The sequence below is a fragment of the Geotrypetes seraphini genome, chromosome 11, assembly GCF_902459505.1.
Source record: "Geotrypetes seraphini chromosome 11, aGeoSer1.1, whole genome shotgun sequence".
Classification (NCBI taxonomy): Eukaryota; Metazoa; Chordata; class Amphibia; order Gymnophiona; family Dermophiidae; genus Geotrypetes; species Geotrypetes seraphini.
In genome coordinates, this window is record NC_047094.1 from 24,920,266 (window position 1) to 24,934,359 (window position 14,094).

The 14,094-nt window shown below is 42.8% G+C and overlaps 1 protein-coding gene across 1 annotated transcript in view; it reads right to left on the minus strand.

Moving 5' to 3' along the window:
* LMTK2 (lemur tyrosine kinase 2) overlaps positions 1-13,613 on the minus strand; it is a 104,653-nt gene extending 91,040 nt beyond the window's left edge. Inside the window, exon 1 of the mRNA XM_033963404.1 lies at positions 13,137-13,613. Coding sequence (XP_033819295.1) covers positions 13,137-13,245 — 109 coding nt within the window. The 5' untranslated portion in view covers positions 13,246-13,613. The remainder of the gene's footprint in view (positions 1-13,136) is intronic.
* Positions 13,614-14,094: the final 481 nt, after the last annotated feature.

The following is a 14,094-nucleotide window of genomic DNA, read 5'->3' on the forward strand; positions in this document are numbered from 1 at the left end:
CAGACTGACACTCCTGATGGGTACTGCCCCTGTCTAAAATTCCTATCCAGATAAAGAAATAACTTGGGATTGGAAGTGATAAAAGTGTTGATTAGATTTCTGCCTGTATCTCTCTCTCCTCACTGTTAAGGACTTGAGAGAGTGGATGTTACTTCAATTGGTTTGCACTGTTTAATTTTTTTCTCTCGTTTTCTTATATTTATTACCACCCTATTTGCTGTGTAAGTGATTTGTCCTTGTATAACATTTAAAAACTGCAACAAGAAAACAATCCATTAATCTTTCCTTCTGTGCATTAATAAAACGGGAAGTGCTGATGGTTATTTAAAAGGAATCAGGAAGAACATCCTAACTTATCACGCAAACTGCAACCGAGACAGAATAAAAGAGAACAAAGCAGTAATGTACCAATGGGGGGAGGTCCGCCCCAGGTGCAGCCCATAAGGGGGTGCTCTGAGGGCCAGTGTTATGGCCAGAACTTCTCCTCCTCCTTCAGTGGCAGCCTTCACTGTACTACTGTATTTAGCTCAAAGATCCATCTAATTATGAGAAATCCATGGGTTTAAAAAGAGCTTAGATGGATCTTCAAGCTAAATACAATAGGCCCGTATGGCCTGAATGAGGATGCAGAACGGTTGACTATAGCAGAATAAACATGGGGAAAATTGGTCCGTTTTACCATAAGTTTCAGAATTTAACAGTTTTTAAATAAGCCCCGCTCTTAGTAAGAATAAGGCACTTAGGTGTGTTTTTTTAAGAGTGCTCTCTATCGTCTAAACAGGCTCTAGGTTAATCATTAGTTTAAATCCTTTAGCGGGCTTATTTGCAAGCGCTGAGCCTATCGGCGATTTCAGCTTTGGTAGAGTGAAGCGTTTAATCCAATAGCTTCTGGGATTTCCCAGATGACGTTATGGGGTTCCCCCTCTGTTTAAATTTAGAGCAGTGAAGACGCTGTGGCCATATTTTTTTGCTGATCCAGCAGCGTTACAGCACAGTGTATAAAGCATAAAAGTTTAGGTCAGGTAAGCCAAGTACTGCAGTAATTAATACTCTGTGCTTATGTGAACATGTAGCGATTTGTTTTTTAGATAATGTAGAATTATCTAATGGAGAATTTCTTATTACAGCGCGCAGTATGTTAGTTATATCTCATTTCCCTAATGAAGTATTGAAACGGGGCTCGTCGGAAGAGGTGGCGCTGTAACTTAAGATAAGTTCATCTTTTCTTTATAAGAATGATTTATACAAAGAAAAACTTATAAAATAGAAAAAAAAAACCAAAAGATAATATTGCAAAGGGATCAATGAGGACTGCAGCCTAATCGTGTTAAGTTATTCGACTGGCAGTCTGAAGATCCCCAAAATTGCTATATTGTCTACTACTTTGTATTTTGGCATTTGCATTGAGTAGCCATTATTTAGTGATTGTGGACTTCGGTCATTAGCCATGCCCATAGTGATATTTGGCAGCCTAAAGTGCCTACATAGGCACAATTCCAGTGCGTATTATTTAGGTGCTTTAATGATGCTGTTTTAAACGGTGTTTGTTATTTAACAGATGCCAGTAGAATTTCCCCCTAATTATAAGCACACTGTCCCCTAAGTACCATTTGAAAGGATTTAAAAAAAAAAATTTAAAAAAAACCCCACAACAAACACACCTTACTTTACCTGCTGCTTCTCACTCACTCTCCAAACTAAAGGCTTTAATCTCTTCAATCTTTATTCACAGGGAAACCATCACATCCCTTTTTATCATTTTAGTTACTCTTCCCTGTACTTTTTTTGAGATAGGGCAACACTAATGCCCAGGTCAAAAAATGTTTTCATACCCTCTGGAAACTCCGCACCATCAAACATTACTTCGACTTCCTCTCCTTCAGACTGCTGGTCCAATCCCTAATCTTAAGCACCCTGGATTACTGTAATATTATATATTTGGGCTCCTACAAGAAAACCATCAAACGTCTAAGACTCATTCAAAACACCGCCGTCCGCCTAATCTATGGCCTCAAAAAGTCAGACCATATCAGCCCTTACTACAGAAAACTTCACTGGTTGCCATTAGAAGCGAGAATCATCTTCAAATTTGCCTGCCTCTGCTTCAAAACCCTAACTGGCTTATCCCCAATATATCTCTCTCACCACTTTACATTCCCAGGTACCACTCGCACACGCAATGCCTATCTGTTTACCTACCCATCCCCAAAGGGATGCACCTACAAAAGATTCCTTAATAGAACTCTCTCATTCCAAGCTGGCAGATGGACAGATTGCCTGACCACCCTCATCTCATCTGCCCCATCTTACTCATACTTCAGGAAATCTCTCAAATCTTACCTCTATGATAAATTTCTCGAACCCCTCCCCTCCAAATAACCAAACCCTCCCACCTCTTCTCCCCGATCTCTCTCGTACCGTTTCTTTCACTGTATAAATATCGCTGCTGTAGATGTACAGACTACTGCACTGTAATTCTGCTTTGCTTTCCGCAGTATTAACACCTATGCTAAATATGTACAGTCCCTGCATTGTAATTTGCTCTCAACTGCATAGTACATTCCCTTACATTGTATATTCGCTGTATATGTACAGTCTCTTACATTGTAAACCGCTCTGAACTGTTTGTGGTATTGCGGTATACAAAAATAAAGTTATTATTATTAGAACTGTACATAGTATGTAATGTACAGTCACACCATGGTTCAATGAGGCATTTATTTTTCAGTTTTATTTTTGCCAATACCTAGCATTCTCTTTCAGCTCTACTAAAAACAAATGGATACAGGTTCCACCAGTCTTGTGATTTCACTATCCACTTGCTCTTAGCCCTTTGCACAGTACTAGTTCCTGTTTTCTAATCTACAAAATCAAGAATCATAAGAATGTTTGGTTAAACCTGCCTTGCTATTTCACTGGCATACATTATCTTCCAAGTTACATAGTTCACTGCTATCAAGTAAACTTTCATCGGCCAAAGGGCATTGAAGAGACTTCTAATTTTGTTTTTACATTGTATTTTACATTCATACAACTTTTATAAATAAAGGCCTGTACGTGCCTTTTCAGCCTTTTAATAAGCAAGAGTTGGAAATACAAAGGGATCCTCCTCATTTTTAGGAGAAAGATACTAAAATTAAAATCTAAGAAAATGAAATTTGTGGTGAAAAGAATTAGAGAAAAAGAAATGTACCTTAAGGTCAGGATACTTGCTATAAGCATTAAGATCCTCCTTGCTTTAGATTTTATGTCAAACAAATCTGAGGAAAGTCTACAAGACTGGTGGTCAACAAGAATCATGGAACACTTAAAAATGATACCCAAGAGGGTCGCAAAAATGGTTTTCTAGTTTGATCTGTCTCATTCAACAGGTCTGTTTTTTAGGATATACCCAGTGAACATGCACAAGTTATGTATGGTTGGTACAAAGACTGAATACCAGACCTGTCACAATAAGGTTCTGGCCCCCTTTGAGAAACAATGGATTACAGTACATCTTTTCTCAGGGGGAAAGAAGAAGCAATGTCTCCAAATGGGTTACTTTTGCACATACTGATTACAAGAGGTAACAATACAACTAGCACAGCAATTAACTTGTTACAAATATATCACTAGAGATCACCTCATGCCTAGGTCAGACTGTAACAGTAACTGGAACAGTAAACTTAAAAAAATCAGAACAGATGCTTTACTGTTGGGAATGAACCAAGAATTAAGAACAATCCTCCAGCCTTTAGAAACTACACCTACATTCAAATTACAGCAGGAAACAAAAAGGAAAATTTGAGGTATAAAAAAAATTAAAGCTACTAATAAAAAAAAACCCTAGATTTGATCATTTATAAGAATTAGATAAAAATCACTTCATTCCAACAATGAACTCAAAACATTTGCCTAGGGGGCTATTTAATCTCTGGGTAGTTTACAAAACTAACAAAATAAATATATATATATATATATATGTTATTATTATTATTAATAATAATAAAAGGACCCCTTGGTTTTAAATGACTTATTTCAAATCTTTATATTATATTAATATTTTCTATACCGCCATAATCAAGCGACTTCTAGGCGGTTCACATTGAAAGAAGGCTGAACAGTCAGCGAATAACAAGAAGCCTAAAATAGAAAAGTTACATACTAATTAGAGTTCCATGGATAAAGAATACATGAAAATTGGAGCTTCCTGAGAGATTGTAATAGCATTTACAGAGGGGAATATCATAGTGAGAGAGGATGGTCTGTTTTAGTCAATGAATTTGTCGAATAGGGCGATTTTAATTGATTTTCGGAATTCAAGCTAACTGATTAAGGCATCCATTATATTCTATGGGCACTTTAGCATTTAGCACTCCTTAATAAAAGAACCCCCAAATGCACACATTTATATATAAACTTATCAGAGATGAAATTTACTTGCAATATAGTCCTGCTACAGGCTTATTTAAGGACAGTACATTTCTTCATGAAGAATACAAACTTTTAATCCCACGTAATGTAGTAGACCACATCCTCTCTACTAGAGAATGACACGGTGGCGGTTTGCCCGCGGCCACCGCATTTTAGCCGCGGGTCACCCGCCGAAAACGGGGAAGAAAACTAGCAGTTGCTGCGGCGACGGGGACAAGGCCATTCACCGCCCGCGGGGCGGTGAATGGTCTTGTCCCCGCAGTGAGGCATGAAGGATCGCGCGGTCCCCGCAGCTCACACCCGCCTGCCCAATCGATTCTAGTGTTTAGCCAGCTCTCTCCCTTCTCCTCACCTTAGTTTGTAGATTTTCTTTTTCGGTGACCCGCACGCTATCAGAGAGCCGCGCACCCGCTGCTGCTCAGTTTCGATCTTCTGCTCCGACGCAACCGGAAACAGGAAGTTGCAGCAGAGCAGAAGATTGAACACTGAGCAGCCGCGCGTGCGCGGCTCTTTGGGAAAGCGTGCAGGTCACCGAAAAAGAAAACCTATAAACTAAAGTGAGGAGAAGGGAGAGAGCTGGCTAAACACTAGGATCGATTGGGCAGGCAGGTAGTGACTGCGGGGACTGTGCGATCGCTAGTGTTCCCGGCTCAAATTGGAAGGAGGGAGTGAAAGGGAAAAGGATTCTGGGCCAAGGGGATGAAGTCGGAAAGAAAAACCCACAGCAGGAAAGAAAGGGAAGGACTGGCAGGTGAGCCAGATGCTAGAAGCAGGGGGGGGGGGGAAGAAAGAGGGAAAAAAGCTAGATGGGGTTGAAAAGAAGAGACACACTGGTATGGAAGAGGAAGATAGGGGAAATCTGGACACAGGACGGTAACAGAAAGAGGGGAAATTATGTGCATGGGGCATAGGGACAGAGACATAAAGGGGACATGCCATGGGGATGGTATATGGACACAGGGGGGGCAATGACAGATACATAGGGGAGATATTAGAAATGGAGAAAATAGGAGCACAGAAGCGAGATGGTTTGTGGGGATGGGACAGGGACCGAGCTTGCAGGCTCCAGTGGCTTGCACAAATTACATTGTAACGTGCCATGAAAATAAGAGGAAGGAAGGTAGATAGGCCACGCGAGAGGAGCTGAAGGGTAGTAGAAAGGAACAGATGGTAAAGGAGGGAGGGAAGGGTGGTGGTGGAAAGGAATAGAACAGACATTGAAGGAGGGTGGAGAGGAACAGACCCCAAAGGGAAATGTGGAAGACAGAGTGAGAAGAAGACAGATGCCAGACTATGCGGGAGCGGAGGGAAGAAGATGGGTGCTAGACCAATTGGGGGGGGGGGTTAAGGGAGAGGCACAGTAACAGCAAATGGAAGACGCAGAGAGAAGACACACAGTGGATGGAAGGAATTCAATGAGAAGATGTGGAAAGCAGAAACCAGACAACAAAGGTAGAAAAAAAAAATTATATTTATTTATTTATTTATTTATTTTTTGCTTTAGGATAAAATAGTATATTAGTTGTGTTGATAAAAATTTATAAACAAAGCCCTGCCAGCTGAACATCTCTTTCTCTAGTTCAGCAGCAGGAACTTTGATTTATAAGAAAGGAATAAGCTAAATATTACAGTACTAAGGCTTATATGGATGCAGCGGGGACGGTGACGGGGCGGTGAATGGGATGGCAGTGGCGGTGACGGGGCGGTGATGGTGACGGGGCGGTGAAGGGAACGGCGGTGACGGGGCGGTGCAGAGGATGGTGGGCCGGTGACGGGGCGGTGACGGGGACAGATTTTTTCCCCGTGTCATTCTCTATTCTCTACTCCTCCAGTACTATTTTTTCTCTCTCTGCCTCCACAACCCAGACCCCAAGAACACAGTAAATGATGGCAGAGAAAGGCCTGTGTGGTCCATCCAGTCTGCCTTAAAAATGAACATGACTGTTGAACCATGTTAAAATTAATAATTACTGGATTGTTGGTTTAAATTCCATTTTATTTGTAAGTTCTACTATAAGATGTTTTGCCCCTCTCCCCTGAGATAGGCAAGGCTTGTATGAATGTGATTTTTAAAAAAGAGTGGATTTCTTCCTTCTAATCCATATTGCTGCACACAGGATACAGGCCGTAGAAGTCCACCCGCTATTAGCCACACTGCCCCACCACTAGAGTCGCCATCCAAGCTAACTCCAGCCTATCCCAATCTGTCTTGCCATATAATGGACCCAGACTGTAGAAGTCTGTCAGCATCGGCTTCATTGCTGGGGCTGCCATTTAAGTACCACTCCTGCACATCGTGATTAAGTTATAGCGTTAGTTCTGTAGTTTTGTGTCATTACTACCCAGGAGAGGCCTTAAGCGCTTGAGCCAATCCGGCCTAGGCCCCGCCCCAGTGCATCGCACAACTGCACCCTTATTTTGACGGAAGCGGGCCTGCCGGACGGTAGGAAGACCCGGCCAGCCAAATTTTAAGATTAGTGGGGAGTCCGGGGGGTGTTAGCCAGGGGGAGATTTTTGAGGGGGGGGATGTTGGGCCTTCCGGCAGGAGGGGTTGGGCACCCTCCTGCTGGTGAACTTTCGGGGGGGGGGGGGTTGGGTTGGGGGCCTTCCAGCAGGAGGGGTTGGCCACCCTCCTGCCAGTGAACTTAGGGGGGGGGGGGGGTTGGGGCCTTCCAGTAGGAGGGGTTTGGCACCCTCCTGCCAGCAAACTTTGAGGGGGGGGTTGGGGGTGGGTGGGTCTCCCCAGGAGATTGGGCATCCCTCCTGCCTTGTTCATGGGGGGGGGGACTGGCGGCCACAGCCACTATACTTATCATGGCAGGGAGATTGTAGCAGCCGCGTCTACAATAACGCGGTTCTGTAACCGGCGTCTAACATGGATGGCTGTTACAGAATCGGGTTTTTTTAGCCAGCCTTACACCCGATTCTGTATAGGATGCTTGCCGGCTTCTGAGACCGGGCGTTCTATACAGAATCCGGGATGACTACACCAAAGTGCACGGGTTTAGCTATTTGTGAATTAAGTTAAATTTCTGTTAACTATCTTCTGGCAACACAAGCAGCAAAACTCAACCATTCCATCTCCAACCTGCTGATGACAACGGGCGACCTCAAAACATTCCGAAAAGAAATCAAAACCCTACTTTTCAAAAAATTCATCCAAATATCTTAAACCCTCTTCACCTACCTCCAGATAATTCTCCCCAAATCACCTACCAAGTAAACAGATCCCTGAAATGTATTGTAATCTTACCTACACCAAATGTAATCTATTTGTTTATATCACACAGTTCTGCACTGTCAATTTGCTATCCAACTTGTAAATCCCCTCGGAATCTTTCCAGCTATATCTCCTCTGTTGTAAAAAAAAAAAAAAAAAAAATTGTATCTTCACTGGAAAATGTCCAGTCAAATCTTTTGTAATCCGCCTTGAACTGCAAGGTATAGGCGGAATAGAAATCTGTAATGTAATGTAACTTTCCACAATAAAGTACACATATTGAAGGTTCATTTCATCAAATACTGCTAGATTTTTTGCATGTTTTTTTATCAATGTTTTATCGTTGCTGAATGTGAAAACAAAAAAGTTATATCTATAATATCAAGAAATTTGCTCCATTAAGCAAAAATAATAGCAAATTTTAAGAAAAACTGAGCTTTATGCAATCAGTGGCTTTGAGGGACCTCAGGATGGGCTTTAAAATTATTTTCTGGTCAAGTGCAATCAAATTCATGGAAAAAACTTCAATTTGCACAGTTTTTCCAACTTTAGATTTTTCTGGACAACCCTACTCTGCATGTAAGAGGAAATTATAAACCTATCACATTTTAGTACACTGGCCCCTAAGTATGAAGGTTATATTATTGAGATTCTAAGGAAAGCTTGAATAGTGGTTTCTTCTTTGCAAAAAAGAGGCGATGCATGAAACATACATGCAACATGTCCTAAACATGGAAGCCATCATATTTTCAACATTTTATGTAGTTTTTCATGCATTCACCACAAAAAAAATTTCAGTCCTTCCCTTTAGTAAACTTTTATGTGCAGTATACTCGTATTATGCATTCAGGTTTATCTAAATTTATAATGAGCTGCTGAGATGCAAAGCAATGCATTAATTAGGATTTTTGCAAGATAGGCCTGTGAGCTGTTTCATATGCCTATTTTCACAAAAAAACACAACTACACCTTATCTTTTTCAATAGCTGCTCCACAACTAAATTTCTTGGGACGTTTTATTACTCAGATAATTTGCATCTGTACTACGCTTTCCCATGAAAAAGCTACTAACCTCAGGATAGAAATTTGCAGAATATTTGCTTACCATCTCTTGAGCTTGCTCATTTATAAACAAAGGCCCAGATTCTCTAAAAAGTATCATTATTGGTGGCCACTTTGTGTGTCAACCATGCGATGGCACCATTTAGAGAATTGCACCTCCGGCAAAGGTAGGTGCCAGAAATGTGTGCCAGGGTTTTCAAGGCCTACCGGTACATTTCCGGCACTTACCTTTAACATGAATCATGCCTTTGGAGGTGCTTTATGTCACCTAGGGGTCCTTTTACTAAGGCGCGCTAAACACCAACGCAACCATAGGATATAATGGACGTGTTAGCCTTTAGCACGCGGTAAAACGGCTAGCGTGCCTTAGTAAAAGGACCCACCTAATGCCACTTCCAGCGTTAGCCATGCCTAAAGCAGTGTTAGGCATCATAAAGCGCCTAAATAGGTACGATTCTGGTGCCGTTTTATAAGCGCCTGGAAATATCTTTTAAGAGCACTTTTAAAGGGGAGGCCGTTTCATATCTTTTGGGGCCTATCTGCTTAGACAATGTTGGGGCCTTTCCTGTTAAGACGGTGTGGGGCTGCTACTGTGTTTCCCCATTTGGGGCCCAAAAAAGGCACTAGGACTTATTTTTCAGGTAGGGCTTATTTTTTCCAGGATCATCTCTCCCTTCCTCTCCTTCACCCCAATTCTTCCTCTTTCCTTTCCCCCACATGTGCAACATCTTTCCTCCTCTCTCACCCATCCGCTTGTGTTTTCCCTGTGCAGCATCTTTCTATCCCTCCATCCCTTGTTCAGAACCCTTGTCCAGCTTCCATCCTTCCTTCTCTTCCATACTTCGTGCAGCAGAACCCTTTGCCCAGCTTCCATCCTTCCCTCTCTTCCATCCCTCATGCAGAACCCTTTGCCCAGCTTCCATCCTTCCCTCCCATCCCTCATGCAGCAGAACCCTTTGCCCAGCTTCCATCCTTCCCTTTCTCCCATCCCTCGTGCAGCAGAACCCTTTGCCCAGCTTCCATCCTTCCCATCCCTCATGCACAGAAGGCCCCAGCAAGAATGCCGCGAAGCAGCCGTCAGTGCTTCTGGCCCGACGCTCCTCTGTATTTATGGGCGCAGTCGGCGGGGATCGGTTGGGAGGGAAGGATGGAGGGTCAGCAGGGGTTCGGCTCCCTAAATTAGAGCTTATTTTCGGGGGTAAGACTTATATTAAGAACTACCCCAAAAATAATGCTAGGGATTATTTTCAGGGAAACACGGTAGATTTTCTTTGATTCCATATTGTTGGCTGTTCTTTCATTGATGTAAGTATAGATGGGGGGAGGGTGCAGGGAGGGATGTTGTGTTATGGGCTTATGATGTATAATTCTTGAACAACCATTGAACCTCCTGATCTTTGTGTCTCCTGATCTATGTATTGTTATTTTCTCTCTTTGTTCAATAAAAATTGTTTTCCAGTAAAAGCACTTTTAAACTGCTTTTAATTAGGCACCAGTAGGATGCCTACCGGTGCCCCAAGTTAAAGCGCAGTTTATAGATTATGAGCCATAATGTTTGTAATACAGCGACAAGAATGAAAATAGTAACAAGTCATTTCAAAAGGTTTCCTCAAAAGCAAATTTATTCTTAGAAACTACCCACATAAAACATTTTTGTAAGCATAGTGAGTAAGTGATTTTTAAAAGGTGCAACACACATTTCCTAAATATGATACAAATTGCAAAAATGGAATTCTGAATTAAAATATATGGATAGAGGGAAAACAAGGATCTAAATTAAGCATAGTTTAATAAACGTACTGTTTATATGCTCCAAATTTTGAACATCAGATAAATACTCTTTAATTAAGGCAACTATTAAATCTCTTTCCATATATTAAAAAGGACAAGTCTGATCGCAGTGGTCCTTGTTGTAACATCACAAGTGGACTACTGTAATGGCCTGTACACTGTATATTTGTTTGCACTAGATCCAGTTTGAGCAGAGAAGTTTCAAGTTTATTTAAAATTTAATATACCGCCCAATCAGCCTTCTAGGCGGTGAACACTGTCTGAAGTTTAAGTTAGGATGGTAAAATATTCCACAGTTCACGACCTTAAATTGTAAAGATAAGAGCTGCAAGTGGTGTCAAGAATAATTTCCCTGAAGGAAAGGATAAGATGATTCTGATATGAGGAATTAAGTTCTCGGGATGGGCAGTAAGGGGTTAAGAATCTAGAGAGAGAAGGTGGTGCAGCGTGTAGAGCAGGGTTTCTCAACCTGCGGTACACGTTCCCTAGGGGGTACGCAGGCTGACCGCCCCTGCTCCACTTAATTACCCTACTGTTGCCGTAACTCCAGGAAGGGAAGGGCCAGGCATGTGCGATTCCATGCCGCCAGCCCACAAGCATGAGGAATCGGCGGCAGGTCGGCTTGGAGGCAGGCAGGCTTCGGGAGGAATGGGTTGGGACAAAGGCTGGAAGGCAGTGAGGAGGACATAGGAAGGAAGGAGGCACTAACTTGGGACATAGGAAGGAAGAAGGGAATAGAAGGGACCTGATGATATATATGGGAAAGGAAGAGGAAAATTGGGCAGAGAGAGAGGAAAATTGGGCGGAGAGGTAGAGATGCATGGGGAATAGAAGGATGAGAGATGTTGGGGAATGAAATGAGGTCTGGAGAAAATCACCAGACAACAAAGGTAGGAAAAATGATTTTATTTTCAATTTAGTGACCAAAATGATCAGTTTTGAGAATTTATATCTGCTGTCTATATTTTGCACTATATTTGTCTATTTTCCTAGTTACTGAGATGACATTGCATATTTTAAAGTCATCTGCCTTGACATCTTTGAAAAAAAACTGAATATAAATGATAATTAACATTTTCTCTGCGTAGTGTGCTTTGTTTTTTTTTTTTATTTTGTGGTTACCATTATGTATTAAGATTATATTGTGTGTATATGAAAAATGGATGAAAGAAATTGCATTACAATTAGTATTATTATGGGGGTGGAGTCAGGGGCAGAATTTGAGCGGGTCTGCGATGTCATTATTCTGGAAAGGTTAGCAGTAACTTTTCAGTTTGGGCGGGGGTACTCGGTTGGTATTTGTTAGGCTTAGGGGGTACTTGGCTTGAAAAGGTTGAGAAACACTGGTAGGTGATCTTGTGTGAAAACAGGGAGCCAATGGAGCTGTTTTAAGAAAAGGAGTGACTGATCAAATTTAGTGGCCAGTGATCATCAGCTTAATGCCAATATTTTGGATTATCTTTAACCATTTCCTATCTTTAACTTTGTTGCCATTGCAGTAATTGATGTGGCTAATAACTAGGGAGTGTATAAGAACATTGAGAGCTGTACCTATTTATCCCAATGACTTTGTATTCTCATCTATATAGAACTCAACTGCAGTTGCCCCTGAGCTATCAATATCACTATGTTTTATGAATGCCATGAGTATCATATCTCTGTTATATGATGTTCTTCCATGTTGCCTATTATGTACTATTCAAATTTTGTCAACATTTATCGTATCTTTAATACATGATTGTTTTAAAGTATTATTAAACGCTTAAAATTTATGATAACTAGATTCAATTTGTCATCTTCAAGTTTACTAAAACAAGTATAAATACTATTGTTATGCTGTTATCAAAATTGTAAAGTTTTATATCAAGCTGTACACCACCTTGGGTGAGATGTCTTCATAATGACAATTATGACCCCCCACCACCACCCAAAAAAAAGTAATAATAAACATAAACTTAAGTTAAATGTGTACCTATCATAGGTAATATGAGATACATTAAACTTGATTCTATGAGAACCCCCCCCCCTTTACGATTTTTTTTTTTTTTTACATTAAGTTCTCAAAGGAACAAATTGCTTGTATGTACAATGACTTCACTATTTAAATGCCGACATATAAATACAAATAATTCAAAAATCTCAGCTGACGAAAGAAATTCGGAACCTTTGCTCAGGCTGCTCAAGCTTGGTTTTTGCAATTCTATAACATAATCCTAGAAACGTAAAAATCCCATTTCCTAACGGAGCAAGGGTTTCAATGAATTACAGCAGGGTTATTTTGATGCAGTCCTTTAAAACGGGAAATATTCAGGGCGGGATGAAAGCTACCCACGTTCCATTTCGTGTCTACTTTTGTAGAAACGAGAAAACGACCTACTGTCAAACGCAAGAGGGGTTTCATTTATTGCAGCTAACCACACAGAAAGGCGGTATATCAAGTCCCATCCCGTTTACCTGAACGGCACAAGAGGATACACAATCAGGGCAAAGGCATACACACACACTAAAAAAAATCTGAGAAGGAAGGGAGGACCTGGGGTGTTGCTGTCGACCGAAACTTGGTCCAGTTTCACAATTCGACCTACTCCCGGGTGGAATGGAAAAGAAAGAGCGCTTCCTCCCCCTCCCCCCAATCCCAGCCCGGGCTCACCTGCACCTGTTCCCGGAAGTGGAGCTCCTTCGGCCGCCGGTGCGAGCGCCAGGAGCAGCAACACCCAGGCGGTGCACCGGCGGCGGCGGCAGCAGTCCGGTTGCCTCATTCTCTCCCGCTTCCTCCGGCCGCAGGCGCTTCACCGCTCGCTGCCCCGGCCCGGGAGTCACGTCAGAAGCCCGCGAGGAGCCAGCGGGGTTCGCGGCTCGAGCGGTGAGGCGCGAGCACGGGGGTAGGTGGGGGGGGGGGCTCTCCGGCGTCTTTCTTCGCCTCACCGCCGAGCTCTACCGCAGCCCGCCCGCTCGACGCTCGAATGCGGCCGACGCTCCTCCCCGCCGCTCCCCTAAGCGCATATTGTCCGCTCGGAACCCTCGCCTCGGAGCTCGAAAGCCGCCGCTGCCGCGCCCGCCGTCAATAACGCCGACAAGCTCCGAGGCAGCCCTCACACGGCTCCATTTCCTCCCGGCGCCATGTTTGTCTTACGTCACGCCTCGGGGCGGCCGCTCACGGCCCAGGGACACCTCGCGGGAGCCAATTGGAACGACGCGTGGGAGGGGTTTAAGGACAAGGTGAGTTGGTGACATCACCGGGCGGCTGTAAGGAAAGTTGGAGGCGCTTCATGTCAGTCGGTTGGAAACCGGTTTAAAGGGCTACGCGGGGGAGGGGGGAAGGTGGTCCGATCCTGCCTTATTGCGTCCTTCAGTTGTAGGCAGTTCTCAGTAATAACTGACTCTCCGTGCAGTCTTTAAATGTATGAGTCTCCAGTGAGTCATTTGCTTTCCACAAACCCACCCCCCGCAATTCCTGTTTTAGCCTTCACCACAACGACGTGAAGAGACATTCCCTCATGTAGCTCCCATATAGGTTTTATGTTATATAACCTACTAGCTGATTACCCGGCGTTGCCCGGATATTTATTTATCCCAAAATGTCCAACCCCCTACATGTCCCACCCCAC